General features: G+C 41.1%; 2 protein-coding genes across 7 annotated transcripts; one reads left to right on the top strand and one right to left on the bottom strand.

Moving 5' to 3' along the window:
- The first annotated feature begins 4,387 nt into the window (after positions 1-4,387).
- LOC133489993 (serine/threonine-protein phosphatase with EF-hands 2-like) lies at positions 4,388-11,485 on the top strand. Of its 5 annotated transcripts, none has more exons than XM_061799401.1 (18): positions 4,388-4,829; positions 5,086-5,149; positions 5,235-5,348; positions 5,427-5,554; positions 5,907-5,961; positions 6,059-6,234; positions 6,364-6,478; positions 7,107-7,153; positions 7,216-7,382; positions 7,479-7,515; positions 8,162-8,311; positions 8,400-8,726; positions 8,800-8,985; positions 9,052-9,194; positions 9,464-9,570; positions 9,675-9,838; positions 10,086-10,173; positions 10,244-11,485. In XM_061799401.1, exons 4-18 carry the CDS (start codon positions 5,486-5,488, stop codon positions 10,426-10,428), a joined length of 2,016 nt encoding a protein of 671 aa, XP_061655385.1. In that variant the 5' UTR covers positions 4,388-4,829; positions 5,086-5,149; positions 5,235-5,348; positions 5,427-5,485; the 3' UTR covers positions 10,429-11,485. The 5 variants fall into 5 exon arrangements, with proteins under 5 accessions (XP_061655385.1, XP_061655384.1, XP_061655382.1 ...); XM_061799400.1 differs by having other exon boundaries at positions 5,070-5,149; positions 5,235-5,252; positions 5,340-5,554; XM_061799398.1 differs by having other exon boundaries at positions 5,070-5,149.
- Positions 11,486-11,622: 137 nt separating this feature from the next.
- Positions 11,623-23,397, bottom strand: nup54 (nucleoporin 54). Of its 2 annotated transcripts, XM_061799404.1 has the most exons (15): positions 23,255-23,397; positions 21,983-22,090; positions 21,662-21,745; positions 21,364-21,534; positions 20,493-20,573; positions 19,831-19,989; positions 19,011-19,231; positions 17,649-17,836; positions 15,267-15,463; positions 15,145-15,199; positions 14,979-15,072; positions 13,456-13,563; positions 13,252-13,371; positions 12,161-12,271; positions 11,623-12,057 (listed from the first exon to the last, which is right to left on the bottom strand). In XM_061799404.1, exons 1-15 carry the CDS (start codon positions 23,298-23,300, stop codon positions 11,929-11,931), a joined length of 1,872 nt encoding a protein of 623 aa, XP_061655388.1. In that variant the 5' UTR covers positions 23,301-23,397; the 3' UTR covers positions 11,623-11,928. The 2 variants fall into 2 exon arrangements, with proteins under 2 accessions (XP_061655388.1, XP_061655389.1); XM_061799405.1 differs by lacking the exon at positions 21,364-21,534 and having other exon boundaries at positions 23,255-23,396.
- Positions 23,398-25,077: the final 1,680 nt, after the last annotated feature.

The following is a 25,077-nucleotide window of genomic DNA, read 5'->3' as shown; positions in this document are numbered from 1 at the left end:
GAGATAGCTGGGATGGGGTCCAGCAGCCCGCGACCCTAGTGAGGATAAGCGCTAAAGAAAATGGATGGATGGATGGATGAACCAGTTTAAAAAGCATTTTCCCAACCAAATCCCTTCTTCTTGACATAAATTACACATTAGCTGGATACTAAAATATTTGCTTAACACAATTTTCATAACTTCTATTCATCCATTTTTTCTTCTCCACAGGTGAGCTGGAGCCTAACCCAGCTGACCTCGGTGACTGGAATTTTATGACTTCTGATTTCAAATTTGTTGTTAAAAATACACATTCAAATACACGGGTGATCATGTATATCGCCACTATTGGGCAGAAAACCCGTGTCCAAGCATGGTCAATTACAATTTGTTAACCAACCAAAAGTGTCTGTATTTAACTGTCTGAGAAGTGACGTATAGCCTTTTTTTTTTTTTTTTTTTTTTAAACAAAAACGATTGAAAATAGGTTAGAAATATTTGAGTAGGCTTGTTTCTTTAAAAAAAAAAAAAAATCAATAGCTGGAATGTTTCGGTGCAAAAGGAAGCCCATCACCACCACAAAGGTAAATTTGCATGCAGATGAATTTTTGCCTTTTGCAGCTCATCATTTTTTTTTCAGTCCATTACTCATGGCTCTTAGACCTTTGAAATAAAAGTTTGAGACAATGACACACCTGCAGTCATTGAGCTTTTGTTAAATATATATATTTTTTTAATTTGTCGGGAACAGCAAGCACAAAATTTGATGGGCACCGTTGGCTGCCAGCGACGACGTGCCTGTAACATTGCAATGAATGACAGCATATTCAAGCAGGGATTTTTAAACGAAATAATTTAGCCATTGAATATGATCGTGGGGAGGTGTTGTGTTAATATTGGTGCACAACAGTATATGATAGCAATATAAGGTAAATTACCAACGTTTATCTTACGGTGTAGCATAACCAAAATGGCATTTTTGGGATTTGCTGACAAGTAGTGGCTTTGGAGATGGAAGAATCCCATTCAACAGTGATATGTGATGTGAGGCAACATTTTAAGTAACATTTCAACATTTCATACAAGTGTATTGAGTACTGTGTAATAAGAACACAAAGTCGAACTACTCACCCATTTGATGACATAATGGAGAGGGAACAAGGGGTTTGAAGAGTGATGCTGTCAGTCACCTTGTGGCTGGAAATCAACAAATTGACCCTAAAATTCCACTTCAAAACAAAATGGCAGACTTCCTGTGTCTGTTCAGGCGTGGCTTCTTGAGTCTCTTTTGTGGCTCTACTCATGATAGACATGCCTACCAAATTTCATGTCAAGTGAAACTGGTTTCAGGGGCTAGTTAGCAAACTTCGCCACCATTATTTATCCACACGAAATGACAAAAATTTAAACGGTTCAAGAGCCAATCTTTAAGCACAAGTGGTTCAAATTTGTAAAAGTCCCTCTTTGAAGGACCTCTAGAAATGAACAAATTGACACTAAAATGGCCACCCAACACCAAAATGGAAGACTTCGTGTGTCTTCCAGAGACCTTTTGTTGGTCTAATCGTGATAAAACTTTGTCCATGACAATTGCATGCATTTATGGTTCAGTAAAATAAATAAATAAATAACAATACAGTACAGTTACAGTATATATTGTATGTGGAACATCAAAACCCAATGCAGGGTGTCTGGGACGATGGCTAAAGATATATATATTTTTTTTTACACAATTGAAATAAACAAAGCCTGCTACAAAATAAAAAAGTTTGGCAATACGGGGCCCAATTAAGGAGACTACTGAATACCAACGTGTCATTGCATTGTTTCTGGGGGTTTCCAGTTGCGTCATTGATTTGGACCAATATCAGCCATCCCTCCCCCAGCTAGCCACCAGCAAGCAACAGCTATTAAAGCTATTATGTGTGTGTGTGTGTGTGTGGGGGGGGGGGGGGGTTCCTGACACGCTGCCAGTTGTCATTGCAGCGTCTAAAGCAGTGCCATTGTTTTGTCATTGATAAAATGGCCGCTTCCATGAGGTTTTGGGCGTGGCTTTTGAAAACATTTTTGGTAGGTCCACCTATGATATACGTACATACATACCGAATTCCATGTTTCCTAAAGATTGTCTCTGATCAGATGTCAATTTTCACCAGAATGGAAATACCTGGTGACTTTTGGAGTGTGGGAAAGCCCTCATAATGGCCATTTATTTAGTCTTTCTTTGACAAAGAGGACCTTCGCACCATGTTATGGGCCATAACCAGTGGATGGAATTCTGAGTCCAAATGATTCTTTGCATGTTTACAAACAGTCGAGCCATCAGTGAGAGTGAGTGCATGGCACACAGGAAGCAGCCATGAGAGAGATATGGGAGTGCACAGCTGGTTGGGACACACCCAAAACTACGAACTATGGGGGCTCTTTTGAGCATTCGCCACGTTATATACTGAGCAAGTTAGAAGAAATAATACATCTGCACATGTTTTGGACACCTTCAGAAAATTAAAGTACGACACACAAATTCCGCATTTTTGGATGAGTTTGGAGACGTTTGCTGGAATAACATGAAAGGCAAAAACCTGCACTGATAAATATTCTAACAATATTATTGCCCTATGCAGGTGACATTCAAGGACGGCATGTGGAGGGAAGAAATAGAACACCTGGCTATGCGATGCTAATATCTGATAGCATGGAGAGCCAACAAAAATAAACGATGATAAAAAAAAGTCTGGTCAGTGCAGCCAAAAATACATTGTTGATTTAATGATGCAGATTGGGAGGTAAAATTCCTCAGCAGAGCCACACACGAATTATGTAGCGATATTACCCCTCGAGATATCCAAGCATGCAAGCACACCTGCGCTATGTATCAACCTGTGTGGGAAGTTGCAGAAACAAACAATTGTGAATTGAGGAAAGAGAATGTTTGTTCAAGTGTGGTGCCTATTAAGGACACCTTTATTGTTACAAATGCATGCTGGGTATAATATTAAACAGCGGTATATTACATACATTCTACTGTATGTCAAGAAAAACTGGAATGTTAAACCAACATTTTAAACAAGGATTATTGTGGACCAGTGGTGGGAAGTAACAAATACTTTCTTGCTGTGCTTAAGCGGATTTTACAGGTACTGTATCTGTACTTCACTACGCACACAGTGCTGGTTCCTTTTCTTCCCAAATGTAACGATTACAACTATCCTGGACAATACAGATATTTGGTATCAAGTTTTCCCCTTGTTCAGTCAAGTGGGATAGAGTAATAAGATTTAGTTGTTTACAATCGCCTATAGACGCTGTACGATGGCAGCAAAGCACTACTTTTCCATTAGACAGGCCAGAAGCCCTGAAGATCCTCTCTTTACTTCAACATAGTTCCTTGGCACCAAGATGTCATAAGATGGTGCCAAAGCACTACTTTTCTATTAGACAGGGCTTATGCACTACTTTGCAGCATTGTAGGGTGTTTCAGAAAGACCACAAAAAGAAAGGATCTAAAAAATAAAAAAAAATCTGCGACTAGGTGAATTTGTGAGTAACGAATCACAAATAGGGTGACCTCACAATAACATGAATACAAGAACAAACAGATACTGTAGATCCACACATTGGCGTTCACTGGAGAATAATAACCAACAATCAAGTCTTTGAAGGACAGATGATCTCATACTACTTTCCCGTCCTGCATCCCAAATCAGGAGCAAATGTGGAGGATGTAACTCGTGTCCAAATATTTCATCACCTTACAATATAAAGCGCATAGTTTAAGCGCATTTCAACACGCACCAAAAAAGGGAGTCATTTTAATAATGTGACGTCAATAATGTTGTTACTAATGCGGGATGCCTGGCTGGGAAATGAGTTCACATGCCTGCTTTGGTCTAAGTGCCTCAGTGGATACATTAAGGAACATGTGCACAATTGAATTATAATACAACATTTGATAGTTGAAAACATTTTGTAAGGTCACATTTTTATTTTTAGTTTTTTATATACAGCTCTTGTGCGGGCATACCTAATGACGTGACTTGGGTATGTATAAAGTATATTCCATAATCAGAATCAGAATAATCTTGATTGGCCAAGCATGTTAAAACATACAAGGTAGTTGGAGCAACTCTCGTACGACGACAAACAGTCACTATGACAGAATATACATTTAGGATAGGAATTTGAGAAAACATTTAATTATTCAAACTGAATTTGTATTCATTCTTTAGCTGGAATTGACAAGGACAGGTATAAAACATTTTAAGAATTATACTAATAATACATTACAATGATATATTCAAAACAATGTTTTATGAGAGTATTTTATACATTTTACATTCGTGATTGACTATTCTCAATAAAAGGCATATCGCAATTTGTAAATTTATACCCGTCAATGTTGTTCTAGATTATGCTACAATTTTTTTTTTATAATGGACGCTGTTCCCCAATAAAAATTACATTTTTGTTTGCTGGTGTGTGAGATTTGTCTAATATAAAATATGTGCCTTGTTTTAATAAAGGTTAGGAGTTTGTGTGAATCTATAAAAAAAAATGCTGTCACTTGTTGTCATAGTAACGGTGTTATCACAATAACAGCTGCTGGCCTTTATCGGAGCCTTCATCCGGTGCACACAGCGAATTTTAATCCTAATCCACTTGCATCTTTTTTTTCCTATAAGCAAACGTGAGACACTTGGCAATACTATTTGCGCTGGCGATAACTGCGCGGTTACACGGGAAGGGGAGGAGGAATCCAGTTGCAGCTGGGCTGAGAAGATGGAAGATTTCATGGACAAAATGTTGCTGTGAGAAAGTGGGGAGAATTCAGACTGATCTGTCTTAGCCAGGTAAAATCGATTGAAGTCTTTTCACTAAATTGTGAATTGTGTCATTTTAGAACTCAAAACATTGTTAAATGAATGTCAATTACAGTGGTTTGGTTCAAAGGCTAAAAATAGCATCCAATCGTTGAACACTAGGAATGGGCATTTTGTAAATGAACCATCAATTATATAATTTTAAATGTTTTCAATTTTCAACAATCTATAAATGTTCTGAACTCCTCTCCCAACTACTAAACAATCTAGTATTATCTTGGGACAGAAAAAAGTGCCAAGGATCATGGGATGCGGCATGGGGAAACCACACCCCAAGCAATGCGACAGAGGTGACATTAACTTTTTTTTCTATTTATTCATCATCACGTTTTCAAAAATAATCACATTCATTCGTGTTATTTCCATCTTTTGTAGTGAGCATTTCCGTTCCAGGTAAATGTGATTTCATTCCATCACAACCATTGTTAGACTAAAAGTGTTTCATCTAACATTTTACTCAACTTTACACGCGCGGTGAAGCTGCGACGGGTGAGTTTTTCGAGCAAATAATGAATATGACTGCCTCGGCTCATCGCTTTCAAAACTTTGGATGTTTTTGAATTGTAGCTATCAGAGCGGCTGTGTTGATCCAACGCTGGTATCGTCAGTATGTTGCCCGGCTGGAGATGAGACGCAGATGCACGTGGAACATCTTCCAGTCCATCGAATACGCCGACGAGCAAGACCAGACCAAGGTGAGATCAGAACAAATCTTATGGGAAGCCATTTTGTATACAGCCCAAACCGCCATCATAATCCCAACAAAATTACACATTGAATTAATATTCCAGACTACTCACAGCAAACACTTCCTTATGTACACAAGCACTAATACCGTGAAAGGTGATTGAAAATACTGGACTGGGGGATGTTTTCCAACCTGACCACCACTTCTCCCGTTCTGTTGTGTTGAAAGCAATCGTCGCTGTCTGACAACTATTTTACGCATCATTCACCTTATTAAGTGACTGCAGGATGCCTTCTCAGATGTGTGAAAGCACACACGGTTGTGGTTATATTCCGCCACATTGTCTTTCATCTTTGCAGCTTTACAATTTCTTTGGCTTCTTGATGGACCACTTCACCCCAGCCAGCAGCGAGCGTAAGTCTACAGACGATTACAGTCAGTTTATCTCGCGCAAACGTAACTTTCTCTTACAACACAGATCCGCCTCCCATCTGTTGAACCTTTGATTCAGGAAAGCTAATATCACACATCTTCCGTGAGAACGACATCTGCCGCGATACGGAATGGGAGCGATACAATTGCTGCAGGAGTGTTGAGGTGCCTGACAGCTACACAGGCCCCCGGCTAACCTTTCCCATGACATTCTGCGGCGTGTCCAAGCTGGTGGAGGCCTTCAAGCATAGACAAGTAGGCACATGAAGCAATGACAACACAAAATGGTCAAAAAGACACAAATTGGAAATATAAAAAAAAAAAAAAAAAAAAAAAAAAAAGGCCACAGATGTGATGGTTTGACTGAATTTTCTCCACCAGTAGAAGCTCCATGCTTGCTACGTTCTGCAGCTTCTAGGGGAGACTTGGAGACTGCTCCAAATTCTCCCGAATATCAACCATGTCTCCTTCTGCCATACCAGAGAGATAACCATATGCGGTAAGTAGCACCAAGCCTCACAATGACAACGTGAGTGACCTTCCCAAGGGCAAAACAAAAGTGAATAGTGAATGCAATGGTACATTTGAGCTTGTCCATCCGTTAGTTTGTTAGCAGCAGTGTCTTAGTGCCTTATCTTGTCACTTGAGAACGATCTAACAAAGGGCAGTTCAAATCGGTCTTGTAAATTTGAGATAACACAGAGAAGACTGTCGTAAACAACGCTGTCAAATTTGAATAGTAAAAAAATGTATGTCAAATGAAGCTTCAGGATTGTGAAAAATCAAGTTACTGTCTGCGCTCTCAAACGCTTTGGATGTGTAGTCTGGATGAGCTGAAACCATGCCCTGCTTCAACTCTTAACGCATTCACTGCCATTGGCGGCTTTTGAAGTCAAATATCCATGTTAATTGGGAAGGCTGGTAGTGATTAATCAAATACAACTACTCGACCTGGAAACAGGATGCCTCTTTGTTTAGCATCTTTCTTATGCCTACAAAAAGCCGATTAAATTGTCAGAAGAATAAACAGCAATTCTGAGAGGGACCTCGCACGCCGTGGTGTTCGGCCCCTAATTATGTACAATAAAAGCTGCAAGAACACTGAGGCATTATGTTTGCATTCACAGGTGATTTACATGGACACCTTGAAGATCTACTACTGATATTCTACAAGGTACTTGCATACATCAACCAGTCAGTTGTACATTGTCAGACAAACATCTCGCATGTCTCCAGAATGGATTGCCTTCATCCGAGAAGCCATACGTGTTCAACGGAGATTTTGTGGATCGAGGCAAGAACTCATTAGAGATCCTGCTCATCCTGTTTGGGTTCCTGCTGGTCTACCCCAACAACATCCATCTGAATAGGGGCAACCATGAGGACCACATAGTTAACCTGAGGTACAATGGCAATGTCAAGATCTTTTTGCTAAATTCATATTTCAGTCAAAGGAACTAAACTCACTCACTAACACTCTTTTGTTTGTGCTCTTCGAGGTATGGATTCACCAAAGAAGTTGCGGGAAAATACCGGGTATGTTCGACATGTTTCCAATGGAAATGAATCAAAGTCATTCATAATAACATAAGCCAATTTAAAAGAAAGGAAATGAACATCAATAGATATCCTCATTCAGCACAGTTTACACGTTCAAAGGGAGTAGGGAGAAGTAAAAAAACCCCTCATGTTTTAGGTCTTGAGATTATGTTGCTTTCATCTCAACATGCAACAATAAATCTGCCGAGTAGTGGAAATACTCCATTACAAGTCAAGGTTAGGATTTTTTCTCAAGTGAGGAGCTGTATTTAAGAAGGGGTTGTGTGGACTCTGTGGAAGAGGGTCTTTGTGGGTAAAAACATGATTGCATAACATGATTTACACCAGCCAGACTGACCAAGGAGAACAAGGCCAATGAAAAATGAAGCATTTCTTGTTCCAAAATTAAACAGATTTGTCCTTGTCCCATGTCCCTGTCCTTGTCCCTCCAGGCCCTGAAAAAGTAAAAATCACCCGCGTAGGTTTGGCATCATCTTGAGTGCATAGCCGAACCAAAAAGCAAAAGATCTAGACGCTTGACAAAACAGAGAAACAACCTCGACTCACTTCTTTTCCTGTAAAAAAGCAGCAGCATTTAAGCGAGCACTGTAGTCTGATGCCTACATTAAGGACTTGGTTGCAGGTGCATGGCAAAAAGATCCTAAAGCTCCTCCAGAAGATCTTCAGCTCGTTGCCTCTGGCAACCATGGTGGATCACAAAGTGCTCATTGTGCATGGAGGCATCTCTGAATCCACAGACCTTAATGTAATAGCCAGACTGGACAGACACAAAGTAAGACTGGCCAACAATGTCAAATTTATCGGAAATTATTATTTCAGAAATTGCAGGTGCTGATCTAAACTAACGTATTTTTGGCCAGTATGTCTCGACCCTGAAGCCTCCCATGCAAAGCCTTCACATCACCAGTAGCAACAGTAAGATGGCGGACCCTGACCGTCTGGTGGAAAGTCGACGTCGAGTTCGCTCGCTGCCGAACCAGAGCCCGACTCCAGCCGGAAGGCACGATTTCCCACGTCGCTCACTCCAAAACCCGCCCGTGAGCGACCAACTCTACTGGTCAGTGGAAAAGGAGCTGAGGAAGAGGCGCAGAGATGCAGGTTTTGACCAGTCTTATGGAGATATGAAGATGTCCGACTCTGCCCAAGACCCTGAGGACACTGGAACAGATGACCACGAGTGGAAACAAGTAAGAACAAATGCTACTTATGGTACATGCACTCATTTGGTGGGTTGCCTTACAGAAAAACTTTATAAACCAGATAGTGGACATGCTGTGGAGCGACCCGATGCCCCAGAATGGCTGCATACCTAATAAGTTGCGAGGCGGCGGCTGCTATTGGGGTCCAGATGTCACAGAGAATGTTCTCGGACGTCACAACCTGCAGCTCCTCATCCGTTCACACGAGTGCAAACAAGACGGCTATGAATTCTGCCACAATCGTCGGGTGAGTGTGCCACGGGGAGAAGGTCGACAATAAATTTAAGATTGACCACAGATCTTCTCCATGCAGGTTCTGACCATATTCTCAGCTTCCAACTACTACGAAGTGGGCAGTAACAGAGGAGCCTACATCAGGATGGGCCCCAATCTGAACCCTCACCTGGTTCAGTATCAAGCCAGCAGCACATGCATAGATCTCACCCTGCGACAAAGGTATCGTGGACCACACTTCTTCAGGAAAAATTGAGGTGATTGCTTGCACCAAGGCTGTGTCTGCTCTCACAGAAACCAAAGGCGAAATAGGCACCCATTGTTGTATAGACCTTTGCCAATGACCAAGAAACCTCAGTTAGATCCAAACCAAACATCTATTTATCCCCAGCGGGAAGTTAACTTTACTTTGGCGTTGAGGTCTTGGCTCATTCACCACCCCTCCGTTACGATAAGAGCCCTGCGTGCCTTTAATAATAATATTTTGTCAGTGTTGGCTGGACAGAGAGGTCGGCCTTGCAAGCTCTGCGGCAACAAGTGTTTGTCCACAAGTCAGATCTCATCAGTGCCTTCCAGGCGTTTGATCCAGACAGCACAGGTACTAAGTTGGAAAGGGAAGTTTCACTCTTACATGCAACAATGTGCTAGTTCAACACCACCTTGTGGTAGCATTGTTCCATAACAGCTGTGCCGTGTCACCAGGGTTGATCTCCACGAGGGACTGGGCCAGTGCCACAGAGAGCATTCTGAAGCTGGGTCTACCCTGGAGGGTCCTGCGCCCTCAGCTTGTCAGCAGTACCCAGCACGGCAAGGTGGAATACCGGCAGTGGATCAGGGAGCTCTCCCTCACAGAGCCTCACCTAGAGGTGCCACTTGAACATTCATTAAGATTAAAACCATTTTTTGTCACTTGTCATGCTTGGTACAAAAGCAACAAGCAAAGGGCATACGGGTTATTGGGTGAGTTAGGTGCCTTGCTCCAGGGCATTTGAGCAGTTTGTGCCTTTTCTGGTTGAGGGGAATTAAACCCGTGGTCCTTCTTAAACAGCTTTTCATATTTTGAGGGTCGTTTTGTAAACACGCAATCGAAGGATTTCGTTATCTTCCTGACAGATCTCAGACACCAGCATCCTAGAGATCATGTACAAGAACCACTCCAATCTTGAAACCATCTTCCGGGTTATAGACACAGATCACTCAGGTCCGTGAGACTCTGTAAACCATAACCCCATTTAATTTCTTCAAATAACCTTGTTTCACTCTCCTTCCAGGTCTAATCTCACTGGAGGAATTCCGTCAAACTTGGAAACTGTTGAGCTCTCACCTCAAGATGGAGATCAGCGACAAAACCGTAGCGGACTTGGCTCAGAGCATCGACTTCAACAAGGACGGGGTCATCGATATCAACGAATTCATGGAGGCATTCCGCTTAGTGGGCATCTCGGCACACAAGTAGACGCGGTGGTGGCCTCACCGTAAAAGGTTTTAGCTGAGGGTACATGAAAACTTTTGGGTAGGGACACTGATGTAAACCTTACAGTCTGGACCGTTTTTTCCCTTCGTTGTTTTTAACTTGGAGTTTGTTAAACTGCGTCCACTCTGATTTGCTTTCTAGTCATGTGCATATGAATAGCGAACATTGTTATTACACAGGGTTTTTTTGTTTATGGTGGTCTCAACACACAGCCTTTTGAGGTTACGAAAGGCACGCATTGAACTAGTTTGCGCATGGCGTGAGCATATGCAAGCTGTTACCGGCTCACCTTTCATTTGATTAATATTTAGGGCCGGAGGGTTTGTTTCATCCAAACAATTTACAGTCATTCTAGCTTTACTACTGTATTAGCTTAGGTTAGTGATAAGACTGAAGGGTGTTCCGACCTGCATGATTGGCATTACGTCGTAAACTGAGGATCCACTGGACTGTTTTCTATGTTCGTGTATGCAAGAGAGAACAGAGAATACAATAACAATAACAATTTTTAAAAAAGCTCACTATGTAGTCCTAATTTTGTGGACTGTATTCCGACCACAGTGGTGCCTTGACTTACATGTTTAATTTTCTCAGTGACCAAGCTCGTAACTCAATTTACTCATATTTCAAATTAATATCCCCCATTGAAATGATCTCAAATGCAATTAATCTTTTACAGTGTGCTGCTCCTTTTTTTTATTAATTTCACTCAAGCCAGCATTGCTAAAGCACACTAGTAACTCAAATTTTGGCTCGCAACACAAAGCAAAAGAATCCATCAAGCAACAGCTTGTAACTCGAAGAACTGACAATTTAGGCACTCATAAGTCAAGGTACCACTGTACAGTCTTCATGGACAATGAGTAACATTTCACGAAATAGCAACAGACAAAATGGACTCCTGAGAATCCAGAGTACAAAACAGACCTTTAGAAAGTGTCATCCCCGCGTGAATAAATAATCCCTGTGCAAGCTTAATCGACTCTGCTGCCATTTGTCGTTCATCTGCACAGGGATGCCAATCTGCCGCGACGTGAATCCTATCAAGCCAAGCCCTGCTTTGATAAGATGTTGGAAAAAGCTCACCTGAAGAGGTAAACACGACAGGTGTGAGACGTCCAACAGCATCGCACTGGACCGTATACACTACTAATAAAGATGTAGCGCCACTGCGGGTTTCATGGTTCCAGTTGAAATTACATTTTAATAACATTCTAGCGGGATATAAAAGCAATACAAAGATGTATATACAAATGTGTTGGAAGCCTCATATCAATAATCTGATTTGACATGAAGGGCAAGGGATATTATTTTGCACCTGTAAGCTTTCTATTATCAGTCCAGAAAGTACAGATTAGTCAGTCACTGGCAAATACATTGAGACACTGTTCCCTAATTGAAGCATCATGCTGACAAACATGCATCAGAGGATGGATATTGAGATTGTGAGCATGTTGGGTGTGTGCGGGCCTGTCAGTCATCTCAACTCAGGATGCCGCCTCGTACGTGTCCGCTGTCGCTCAGGCCGTGCTCGATGAGTTTGATGTCTTCCAAGTCATCTTTAATGACGCTGATTAGGTGACTCAAACCATCCTGCTGCTGCTTTAGGTGCTAAATGAGAAGGTATGCAAACACGTTTCATTAAACTTTAATCCTACTCCATTGCTCAGTCTTAAAATGGAGGTCTAAAACACCTCTTTAGTGAAACAATTACTTGTCGGATTTCTCGGAGGAGGTCCGCGTCAACATTGTAGCGCTCCTCCGATCGCACGGCGCCAAAGTGGTTCTGCATGCGGATTTGGGACATCAGCTCATTCAAGCGACCCTAAGGCGGGAAACATTAAAACCATGTCTAAACTTAAAATAACATATTTGCCACACAAATTGACACCTCATTTGTCCCATGAGACAGTCGAGAAATCTCCTGCATATTAGTGGTACATGTGTATGTACTGTATATGTATATACAAAAATGTAAAAATAAAAAAATAAAAAACATGGCCAAAACCAATGTGATATTTGGATTCAGCACATCAATATTTTTCTAAATCATCTAAAAAAAAAAAAAAAAAAATCGTATACAATAAATATGTTGTACCATTGTAGGAGGGTTTTGGTTGTCACTGAAGCCCATGCTTTGTCGATCCATCCAATAACTTCCAGGAAAGTTGCATGGTGCATTCTCCCGGTTGCCGTGAAGCTGTGCTCTTCATCAATCAGCCCGCGATTACCTTTTTTTGTTTTCTTCATTTCAGTAAGAGTAACCTCTGCTTTTTTCCAGTCCCTTACAAGTTTCTCGCTCACTCCAAACTGGCTTTCTGCTGCTCAATTACTGTTTTCGGCTGCATATTTCACTACTTGCAGCTTGCAATCTGCAGAATATGATTTTCTTTTTGATGCCATTTTTGTTCAATCCTTCTCAGTTGTTTTTATAAATTACCGCAATGTTGAAATTATCAATTTTCAGAGGTACAGAAGTAGCAGGTACAGATACACAGGCCTAGAACGCCCTCTTGCGGTTGTCAGTGTAAAAATAACATGAAATTATACAATAAAGTGTTAATAACTTCACAGATAAATTGCTCCGGAGTATAAATCGCAACCCCGGCCAAACTATGAAAAAGAAACTGCGACTTATAGTCTGAAAAATACGGTAATAAATTAAAAAAATAAAATAAAAACCAGATCAATCATTTAGTAAAATAATCGTGAGTTGCAGCCCTAGTTATGAGCCAGATACACTATTTATTTGTTCGTCTGCTGCTATTAAAAAGTCAAACAGTTGAAGAGTAGCAGTACACTCACCTTGAACTGCGTGGGGGCATTGAGTTCCGACTGAATGGTGTCCAGCTGCACCCTGAGGTGTTCCTCATCCACCTGGATGGCGTACCCACTTTTCCTCTGGATCTCCTGTTTGATCAGCACCTGTGAACAACGAATGGAGGGATCATGACAAGAGCAGGGAAAGAGAAAAGAGATGTCGGACAGGACAGCTGCAGCGGAATATACCTGCAGCACGCGGTGTGAGAGGTCCATCAGCTTCCTCTTGTATTGGGCGATCTTGGCCACGGTGGTCGCCTGGTTCTTCTGGAGCTCGCTGATGTCGTTGGAGACGATCTGCAAAGTCCGCAGGTTCATCAGTGCGCCCATAATGACTTAGTGGAACAAGCGCTTGTGAAATATAGAGGCGCAGCACAGAGAGGACCTCATGTGAAACCAGTAGTGGGACCAGCAGAACAGTACCGTAAATAAAATAACCAATTTTATTGCTTTTTTTTTGTGACGCACATGCAAACTAGAAGACTCATTTTTCTTAGCGATGGTGTGATAAAGTATCACTTGAGTTGTACTGCCACAGTTTTAACTTGTGGTATTCTCAAGAAGCAGTCTTTTCTTTTGACTCACTTTATTTTGAAGTTAACACACAGTGGTAACATGGCATCCATTCCTATTTGTACCCATCAGACGCTATGTTCTTCTTCGTCTCTTATTGCTTCTTCGTCAATTTATCTATGCATTCCTTTTACCGACTGGACCTCTAGTGTTCAGACTGAGGGACCACATAACTGAAATGATTTGTATTACATACTACATTTCAGTGAAATGTGTGCCAAGAAAAACATGCAGTTGGATGTTAAAGGGTCAGGAATAGAAGTAGTAACTTCAAAAGGTGTCATACTTGACTAAAACTTGTTTGTGAAATGTTTGTGTTTTTGAACAAAATGAGATCAAAATAAAACATTTGCAAGTTGCAAGACGCAATGGCATTATCAAGTATCAGTACTTTGGATCGGTGAGCAATGAAAGTACTTGTACTGTGTCTGAAAAAAAGTTGTATTGGTGCATCCCTATTAATTACAGGTTTTTTTTTAAACCAGTTTATTTCTTTACGTTTTCTTTTATTGTTTTTTTTTTATACTGGATAGTGGAAATTTTCCTTTATTAAAAGAATGGCTAGAACAGGTTAACAGCATTTCAATTCATTTCATTTATTTGATGTGTGTAGCTGGCACGGTGGACGACTGGTTAGCACATCTGCCTCACAGTTCTGGGGAGTGGGGTTCAAATCGCCTGTGTGGAGTTTGCATGTTCTCCCCTGTGCCTGGGTGGGTTTTCCCCGGGCACTCCGGTTTCCTCCCACATCCCAAAGACATGCGCGGTAGATTGATTTAAGACTCTAAATTGCCCCTAGGAGTGAATGTGAGTGCGAATGGTTGTTTGTTTTTATGTGCCCTGCGATTGGCTGGAGACCGGTTCTGGGTGTACCCCGCCTCCCGCCCGGAGATAGCTAGGATAGGCTCCAGCAGCCCTGCGACCCTAGTGAGGATAAGCGGTAAAGAAAATTGATGGATGGATGATGTGTGTGTAAACTGAGTTACGAGCTTGGTCACAGAACAAACTGAACTCATAAGTCAAGGTACCACTATACTGTAAGCCACTTTATTGATCATCGAGCATGCACAAAACCATGTTTGGATTTATGTTTGTTGTATTTTGTATCTGTAGTTTATACAGCAATGGTTTTTACTCACGTCTACTCTCGTCTGATGCTGTTTGGTCATCTGTTCCTGGATCTGAAGTCGACGAAGCAGCTCTTTAAAGCCCACCATGGGCACTGGGATCAACCTAGGCACAAACCAGGCGGAGGTTTATCACTGCGGGTTGTAAATGAGTACAAACAAAAGCAAACATACTCACTTCTCTGGGTCAGGGTTGTCCACCTTGGCCTGCTCCCAGATGATGGGGTCCACCCCTGGTGGGGACAAAGTATCTTTAAGTCATTGCAGAACAAACCGATGAGAAACGGGGCGCGCGCTCACCTGCTGGGGCGTTCTGGAGAAGCTGTTTGAGCTGCGCTGGTGAGAGCTCGGTCCGCGTGACCGACATGGCCACACCCAGCTGCGTGAGCTGCACCTTGATGTTGGCCTGCTCCAGGTACGTGAAGAGCGTGGAGGCGGGTATGCGCTTTGACGTGCCGTTAGGGGAGCGCTCCACCACATAAATGATCACCTCCGTCCTGAGAGCGGAACAAAATAAAGCAATATTTCCTTCTGCATCCACCTAACTTTACCTCATTTAAGCTACCTCACTATTAATAGCCTACATAAGCTCAACAACTACAGAATGATCTAATAAGATTTGGCTGCGATACATTGTACTTAATTAACTAATAGGTGTTTAAAAAAAATGTAATAATTTTTACTATAAAAAATTTTTGCAACTAGATTGCAATGTTTAGATTTCAAAATATTTAGCAGCCTTAATATCATGGAATGAATCAGTCATAAGTTTTAAAAACTGTATATTCTAGACTTGAATGAAAACTGTATGATTGCTTTACAACCCCAATTCCAATGAAGTTGGGACTTTGTGTTAAACAAATAAAAACAGAATACAATGATTTGCAAATCATGTTCAACCCATATTTAATTGAATACACTACAAAGACAAGATATTTAATATTCAAACTGATAAACTTTATTGTTTTTAGCAAATAATCATTAACTTAGAACAACACGTTCCCCAAAAGCTGGAACAGGGTCATGTTTACCACTGTGTTACATCACCTTTTCTTTTAACAACATTCAATAAACGTTTGGGAACTGAGGACACTAATGGTTGAAGCTTTGTAGGTGGAATTCTTTCCCATTCCTGTTTTATGTACATCTTCAGCTATTCAACCGTCCGGGGTCTCCGTTGTCGTATTTTACGCTTCATAATGCGCCACACATTTTCAATGGGAGACAGGTCTGGACTGCAGGCAGGCCAGTCTAGTACCCGCACTCTTTTACTATGAAGCCATGCTGTTGTAACACATGCAGAATGTGGCTTGGCATTGTCTTGCTGAAATAAGCAGGGGCATCCATGAAAAAAACGTTGCTTGGATGGCAGCGTATGTTTCTCCAAAACCTGTATGTACCTTTCAGCATTAATGGTGCCTTCACAGATGTGTAAATGACCCATGCCATTGGCACTAACACAGCCCCATACCATCACAGATGCTGGCTTTTGAACTTTGCGTCCATAACAGTCCGGATGGTTCTTTTCCTCTTTGGCCCGGAGGACACGACGTCCACAATTTCCAAAAACTATTTGAAATGTGGACTCGTCCGACCACAGAACACTTTTCCACTTTGCATCAGTCCATCTTAGATGAGCTCGGGCCCAGAGATGCTGGCGGCATTTCTGGGTGTTGTTGATAAATGGCTTTTGCTTTGCATAGTAGTGATATCCTTTACACGTCAGTTTTTGATGCAGTGCCGCCTGACGGATCGAAGGTCACGGGCATTCAGTGTTGGTTTTCGGCCTTGCCGCTTACATGCAGTGATTTGTCCAGATTCTCTGAACCTTTTGATGACATTATGGACCGTAGATGATGAAATCCCTAAATTCGTTGCAATTGTACATTGAGGAACTTTGTCCTTAAACTCTTCGACTATTTTCTCAAAGCACTTGTTCACAAAGAGGTGAACCTCGCCCCATCTTTGCTTGTGAATGACTGAGCAATTCAGGAAAGCTCCTTTAATACCCAATCATGGCACCCACCTGTTCCCAATTAGCGTGTTCACCTGTGGGATGTTCCAAACAGGTGTTTGATAAGCATTCCTCAACTTTCTCCGTCTTTTTTGCCACCTCTCCCTGCTTTTTTGGAACGTGTTGCAGCCATAAAATTCAAAGTTAATAATTATTTTCTAAAAACAATAATGTTTATCATTTTTAACATTAAATATATTGTCTTTGTAGTGTAGTCAATAAAATATAGGTTGAACATGATTTGCAAATCATTGTACTATGTTTTTATTTATGTTTAACAGAACGTCCCAACTTCATTGGAATTGTGTTTATCCCTCAATGAGCAGTATTATAGTAAAAAGTATTTTAAAAAATTATTTACATTTTAAGGCCATATCACAGTGCTTTGCTTTCTATATATTTAATTTGATTTAATTATACATGTACTAGTCACATTAGTATTAGTTGTCTAATAATTTTATTTAAATAAAAACTATTTACATGTAAACAAAGTGTTTCAAGCATTTTTAAATCACAATATAATTTCAAAAATATGAATATTAACATTTATACATGTATATACAATACAATATGTGCAAACCTCACGAGATCAGTCCAATACAAAAAGGTTAAAACGTTCATTTAGCACTCAACGCTAAATCCAGTGTGTGTGTACGTGTGAGACGTACTGGTCGTTAGGAAGCGACTTGACGCCGTCCACGTTGACGCTTAACGTCTGGTTGCTTCCCAGAACCTTGTGCAGTGACTCCACAAGTGGCTGCTGCTGCACTCGCACGTCCGCCTCCTTCTTGTTGAGGACCAAGACTACCAGGCCGTCCTCGTCCTTACTGATCGGCACGCAGCTGTAGCCCACAGCCTGGTGAACACAATATACGGCCAACTGCCATTTATTCGCGATTCAGAAATTCACCCAAATGTATTTTTTTCTGTGGAAACTCTGCATCTATCTGTAATTCCCTCACATCTGCAAAAGGAAATCCACAGTTTATTGAATTGATTAGGGTTATTTTGGGTTCAAAAATGTTTTAGAATGCATTGGAAAACTGTGTTTGAATAACTTTATGTTTGAAGTGTGTGGGAGGGATACAACTATAAAAAAGAAAACATTTTTACACGGTCTCTCTATATCAGTGGTTCTGAACCTGGGTTTGATTGAACCCCAAGGATTCGTTAGGTCAGTCTCGGGTTCAGCGGAGGTCAAGACACAGACACACAGACACACACACACACCTCGTTACTAAGAAAGCAGTTGAGATAGTTATCGTATCTTTGCGAGCAATCCTTTTCGAGGCTGATAGATGTAAAGGAAGGAAAGGAAAGGAATTGACTGTTGCAAAAAATATCAAAGCAACAGAATCAGCATATGATATCAAACAGATCACCGACGGTGACAGTGATTATTATTTTTTTTGCCTTACCAGGATAATGGAAGATTAAAGAAATCAATAAAATATGAGAGCGGCACTTGTCAAGGTGAAGTTGCGCTTTTCTGAACTTGTCTCGATAAGGCAACAGCAAAAGTCATTCATTTGTAATGAATGACTATTCAATGTGTTAAGTTTGTGTTGTATGTGTGTATAATTCTTGTTTTGTTGGTTTTGTTTTTTGAACACATTGATTTTCTGCACGGATCAAATTTATATTGAATATATACATTATACTGTTATTGTTGATATAGATTGAGTTAAAAGAAAAGGTTTTCCAATTAGGAAGGGGTCGGTGAATGCGCGCATTAAGCTTAAGGGGTTCAGTAATCCAACAAGGTTAAAAACCATTGCTCTATATCATGGCTCTTAACCTATTGCATTTGCAGGTGGGTCTGGAACCCATTCCCCAAGGTAAACTGTAAACTGCATAATGTATAATGTATTAAAGTATTTTGGGATCATAGTTTGGGGTAAACATTTTTAGAGGGGCGTCAATTACTCGTGGTTTTTCACTATTCACAGCAGGGCTCGGACCCTATGCCCCATGACTAGCGAATGTTTACTGTAAAAAATGTTTATTAATTTTGACCAATTCGGCATTACCTTGAACCTGCAGAAGGGGTTTTCTTGGTTGAAGTCTACGGGGTGGTTGTTGTTGCTGAAGTAGCCCTTGCCCGTGCCCCAGTAGGCCTGCAGCTGGTTCCATTTGGCCAGAATGGAGTCGCGCTCGTCCCCCAGCAAGGTGGGCGCCGACAAAGCAGTCACTTGCTGGTACAGCTGATTGGGCTGAGCCTGCTGCTGGGCGGGCTGACCAAACAAGCCTCCTGATAAAACAATAAAGCAGATTAGTGCTTTACTCATATGTAATACAAGTCATACAAGTGTAAAAATAAGTTAATCAACATAAGATTAAAGTAAAACTATCCATCCGTTGCGAAGAGCTAGTCAGTCGCCCTTATGCTTTAAGCTACATGCTATTTGCATTAGTATATGTCATGTCATTTATATTGAATTTTTATTGTGCTTTTAAATGTTACAGTCAGTTCGCATTAGAACCCAAGTTTGGCAGAGACCTCACCCAACAGATCTAGCAGAAGCAACTAAAATAATAACTAATGAATGAGTGTAGCAAGTAGCACATGACCAACAGAACACGGACACCTGAAAATTAAAAGAGGTTTCTAAGTTTATTGTTTTGGTTTATTTGGTGCTGCGACAGCACAGCGCTGAAGTGGTTAGCAGGTCTGCCTCACAGTTATAAGGTTCAAGGTTTGACTCTCAGTGCCGGCCTTCCTGGGTGGAGTTTGCATGCTCTGCCGTGCTTGTGGTTGTCTCCAGGTACTCCATCATCCTTTGCTTTTTGTTAACTTGATTTAAAACGAAACTTAAGTGAAGCGATCATTTACCCATGGGTGTCACTTACCCTGCTGCTGCTGAGTGGGCTGGAGAGTAAAGCCACCAAACCCACCCAGACTGGTGGTTCCCAATCCAGTACCGAATCCGGTGGTGCCAGCGGCTGTTCCAGTACCAAGGCCGGAAGTGAAACCAAAGCCTTTGTTCTGTGTGGTACCAAAGAGGCCTCCTAAGAACACAGAACGGAGAAAGCGGATGTGCCAGTCAGGCCTTCACTTCAAAACAAAACTGTTTAAACCATGCCGCATTGAACGCATTCATTTACATTTTGACATGTTGCCGCATTTCCTCCAAGAAGAGACTCGAAACAGCAAGAAACCAGTTCGCAGCAGTCAAATGGAGACTGTGGAGCACAATACTGCAGTGTCCAAGCTAAGTTAACATTAGCAGGTGTGTTTATATTGGTCATTTGTAGCTGTGTATCCACAAATGTTACAATAAAAACGCTTGACTTTAATCCTTTAGATTCTTGCTGAGCCAAGGTCTTGTGCGATTTGCTCTTGTCACGGATGATGATGATATATTTCGCGGCATAGTTTTCCATGAGAATTCTGTTTGAACACCAAATTCTACCACTGGTGGAAAAACTGACGGGACTGTCACATAGACAAGCGGAAAAATTGGCATGACCAAGACCATCAGCGGGGGTCTGAGGGCATGTTGCCGACTTACCTGTAGTGTTCGAAGAGGATGCGATGCTAAACGTGGAACCCGGCGCGGCAGCTGTGGTCGTGCCAAAGCCACCAAATGTTCCTGAGGGTAAAACAAAATATATATGTATATATGTTGTATGTTCTGAAACAAACAAAAATAACAACAAATATGAATTTAGATCATCAATAAGAAAGCATTTATCACAGTGGCTGGTGTAACAAAGTAGATGAGTGCATTGCGTTATAAGGGGCCGTCAGGTCAGGGACATAATTCAGGATTACTTCTCACACACTACTGAAACACCTTAACATACACTAAAGGTTGAATGACTAAAGATTTTTTATAGTCACCTATAATGTGATGAAAGCTGAGTCGAAGTCAATTAATTGATGATGTCATTGATATTTTTTCAGCACAGTACATCGGTCTGCAACCTTTTTTTTAACACCGCAGACCAGTTTTGTATAAAGACATATTTCGCCGGAGAGCATAGAATTTAATGAAAACAAATGACTAAAAATACAGGTGACAGCAGCAGACGGGCAAGTTGAAAGTCCTCTGAATATTGGCCGATTGGAAGACAAGATCCCAAAAACGTGATTAACGATTAGTCGACCAAGCGTTAAACATCAATGCGGAATAATAAAATCGACTCGTCCATTAATCGGTTCAACCCCTACTGAGTAGTGTGTACTATGCATGTGAGGGTGCTTGAGTAATGAGTGTGAGCTGTAATTCTGAATGAATTATGTCCCAGACGGCCCTTCATACGTTGTCTCCTCCTTATGCAAAGGGTTATGCATGACGTCACACGACACCACAAAAAAACGTGACACATGGATGTTTGTGAGCTCTAAACGACTCAAATCAATCACAAGGTTTTATCTACCTGTGCTAGCCAGGCTATTGCCAAAATTGAAAGCATTGCCAGCGGTGGATGCTGCGCCAAAGCAGCCTGCATTAAAGCCCACCGCCGTTGCCGCCGGGTTGGCGTTTAAGCCAAACCCCCCAAAACTAAACCCACCGGCCGCGGTACCTCCGGCTCCCAGCCCCCCAAATCCTGCAGGCCGGCACAGGCGGGCAGCGAGAGGGAGAGAACGACATAGTTGGGAGTTAAAATGACAAAAGAGTTAATAACATAGATAAAACAATGAAGATAATGGGCCAAAACAGGTGTCGCAACGTACCTGTGCTGGTGGAGCCAAAGGAAAATCCTGTTGCTGGTGCGGCAGCTGTGGTGGTCGCCGTGCCGAAACTCGGAGCTGTGAGAGCTAGGACCCAAAAAGTTGTCGGATCACATATACATATATATATATATATATATATATATATAGCCATATGAAACTACCTTTATGTTTGTGTGGGGAATTTTGACAGAAAATAAAATAACGACTCTTTCTTCAACACATTGTTTTTCTTCACGATTATGACAACTTTATTCTCATTACTTTGTAGACAGGGGTAATAATGCACATCCGCAAAGAGAGGGACAGAAAGAGAAGGCTTACTGCCAAATCCAGAGGCGGCTGTGGTGGTAGTTGCAGGGGTGCCAAACCCAAAAGCTGTTGATGCGGTGGTCTTCGCACCAAACGAACCGAATGAAAACCCAGTTGTGGCTTCAAAAAAAGAGAAAGGCGTGGTCAAACCAAGAAAAGTATTACTTTGGCGTCATCTACTGGATTATTGGTGTTGTTAGGTTTAATTCATCAATGTTTTTTTTTTTTAATCTACGTTTGAGATGCCCTGTTTTGTTGGCGTCCATTTATTATTCAATGCAGAAGCCAAAAGGTGAGTTGAATGACATATGTTTGTGTGAAGTGTGACGTCAGACAACACATTCTTTCAATCAAGTACTCTGACAAACAGGCTCTGAAAACAAATGGAAATTGTACTGCTTTAAATATAAACCCTCATGTCCCTGGCATGATACTGCATGTAGCATAACCTTTTTCTCTTTTTTATCTTCTGATCCTTTCTGTATTTGCTATTCTTTTCTGGAATGACGGTTCCATTTGAATTGATTGTTACACATTACCAATCTATTGTTTAGATTTGTACCATTTGAATCCATTGCACTAAGAAAATAGGCGACTATACTAGTTAATAGTACTGATGAGTCTCATGAAGGATGCAATAAGAAAATAGGCTACTATACTAGTTAATAGTACTGATGAGTCTCATGAAGGTGGTTTGTTTGAGTTTACATTTTTAACTCCGGAATGCAGTAATAATGTATGTGACATGGATCCGTGGTTGTGTACATCCTCGATGCATGGTGTTGATACGTGTTCATAGAAACGGACTAATTTAAGTAGTCCAAATCACAACACGGACGGCCTTAAGGTGCGTTTGCCTGTTCCACTTTTGTAAAATACGTTCATCTTGAAACAATAATGGATGTGTTCAATATTTATTATGGATGAGCCACAAGCTGACCTGGCTTCCGCTACGTTTATCATGCGACAGCAATTACGTCATTGCGGCGCGCCTGAGTAGTTTAAAAAAAATACCTTTTTTTTTTTTAAATAAAAAATAAGTTACAATAAGTGTAACTATTTAATGTAGTCCATTATATAAAAATCCCATTACTGAGAAGGTTGTCTGGAATGAGCCTGTGACTTCACTTGATATTTATAGTTAGCCGGCTATGGGCATCTCGTCACGAGGGTTAACCTTTCGTTCGCTTTCCTATGAGTCAAACCAAAGCTTTAGAATACCTGTAGGACACTGATAAACTCGTACTAATTATCGTACAAAATGTGTAAGTAAAGTGCTCTTACTGGCTGCAGGATTGGAAGCCGCACCGCTGCCAAAATTGAACGCCATGGTGAACCGTCTGGTACCTAATTCTTCTTCTCTTCCTTTCAGTTGTGCTGCTTCTCAGCCCACAAGAGGACGTACCGCCATCTAAAGAGTGAACTTGGTACTACTGAAATCAGTTTATTTTACTCTCAAAATGTCAGGATTCATTAGGGTTTACTTAATAAAACCTCCACCCCACCAAAAAAATTATCAAAAACATTTTGACGTCACCGAGGTTACGGAAAAGCAGTATAAACAATGACGCCTTGGTATCGTCACCGGACATAGATATAAAAGAAGACCAATACGCCACCCTGGCTAATCGTCGTGCCTACGTCGCGGCCATATTGGGGAGGTCGACTCTCCCAACAAAGGTAATGCATGGACATTGATATTTAGTCATAACTCCTCGCTCATTTCTCAACAGAGGTGCAGTAAAAAGGCAAAATGCATAGATTTCTTCAAGAGTTTTCAAACATTCATTATATAAGTGGTACCTTGACTTACAAGTTTATATGTAATTGATTCTGTGACCAAGTTTGTAACTCAATTCAGTATTACCTAATCAAGTTTCCCCATGGAAATAAAGAAATTCAATTTTTCCATCCCAGAGCCCCCAAAACACCTCATTTTTCGTTAATCATGTTTAATAAATAATAATTGCACTGTCGTATAAAAACATCATAAAACACAATAAAAGAGTGCAATGAAATAAACTGGCCCTATAAAGTGAAATTACATTATGTATTCTTGTATTTAAGTTGAACGGTTAAAGTTTGCATGTGAGCGTCTGGCGTGAGTTGTGGCATACAGCAGCTCATTGCACATGTCCTTGTATTTATTTTTTATTTTTTTACATGCATCGGCGACTATGGCTCTCCTTGCCCACATGCCAGGGCATTACAGTTTTCCCTTGACTCGAGCAGTGGCGTATATGAAGCTCACTCGTAATAAATATTTGGCTCGCATAACATTTTGGGGAAAAAAAGTACCCAAAAAAAAATAATAATAAAAAAGGTTACTCCCAGTTCCCCTGTCGTAATCGTACGCAATTGTGCGCAAACGTATGCAGCACCGGCATCCTTGGTCTTTTGGTTTTCTTGCCGTCCAGACACATTGAATATACTGGCGACTTAGGACCCTCCTAGCAGGATTTTACATGCTCTTAAACGTGTATGTGCTTATGCTTCATTACACACAGCATCAAATTCATAATGATTTTTATGTGCCAAGTATGTAAAAAAACACACAAGGAATTTGTCTCCGGTAGTTGAAACCGCGCTGGTACGACAACAGCCATTGCATCAAAAAAATACTTTTTGAGACATAAAAACATACTAGAGAGAGTCATTGAGCAATGAAAGGTTACCGGTAATGCGGCTTATGATGATATAGTGACAATTGTGCAAATGATGCAGAGTCTTCTTGCAATTTAGAGCAGTTTGAAATGACTACTAGAGTGATAGTTGATCCTGGTAGTCCTCAGGAAATGTAAGCAGTTTGAAGTGACTCGTAGTGCACTGTCAGATGTAGGAAGCTGTTTTAAAGAGTCCTCTGGAGACTGTGCTGTATTTAAAATAAATCCACAGAGGCCATTATGGAGAGCAAGGCCTATACTGACTTGTCACTCTCGTTGGATGCTCAGAGTGACAACAGCAATGTCAACACACACTGACACACACACATTGGATACAATTACCACTAGAATGAGCCTGTATGAAGTAAACGTGTATGTGTGTGTGTCTTAATGAGACTATGGGGAATCCATTATTTGTATGTTAGACATCCCCACAGGCTCCTT

The sequence above is a fragment of the Phyllopteryx taeniolatus genome, chromosome 15 (genome assembly GCF_024500385.1).
Source record: "Phyllopteryx taeniolatus isolate TA_2022b chromosome 15, UOR_Ptae_1.2, whole genome shotgun sequence".
Classification (NCBI taxonomy): domain Eukaryota; kingdom Metazoa; phylum Chordata; class Actinopteri; order Syngnathiformes; family Syngnathidae; genus Phyllopteryx; species Phyllopteryx taeniolatus.
Note: the sequence above shows the minus strand (reverse complement) of the source record. Positions and strands in the feature narration are given on the sequence as shown.

Excerpts from the sequence above, each read along its gene's own strand:
- nup54 (XM_061799404.1), bottom strand. The coding sequence starts at position 23,300 with ATGGCGTTCAATTTTGGCAGCGGTGCGGCTTCCAATCCTGCAGCCA. Across the intron at positions 21,746-21,982 it reads AGCCGCCTCTGGATTTGGCA|CTCTCACAGCTCCGAGTTTC; the intron begins GTAAGCCTTCTC and ends TTTGGGTCCTAG. Across the intron at positions 20,574-21,363 it reads CAATAGCCTGGCTAGCACAG|GAACATTTGGTGGCTTTGGC; the intron begins GTAGATAAAACC and ends TTTTACCCTCAG.
- LOC133489993 (XM_061799401.1), top strand. The coding sequence starts at position 5,486 with ATGAGACGCAGATGCACGTGGAACATCTTCCAGTCCATCGAATACGCC. Across the intron at positions 6,235-6,363 it reads AGGCCTTCAAGCATAGACAA|AAGCTCCATGCTTGCTACGT; the intron begins GTAGGCACATGA and ends CTCCACCAGTAG. Across the intron at positions 9,195-9,463 it reads GATCTCACCCTGCGACAAAG|TGTTGGCTGGACAGAGAGGT; the intron begins GTATCGTGGACC and ends ATATTTTGTCAG.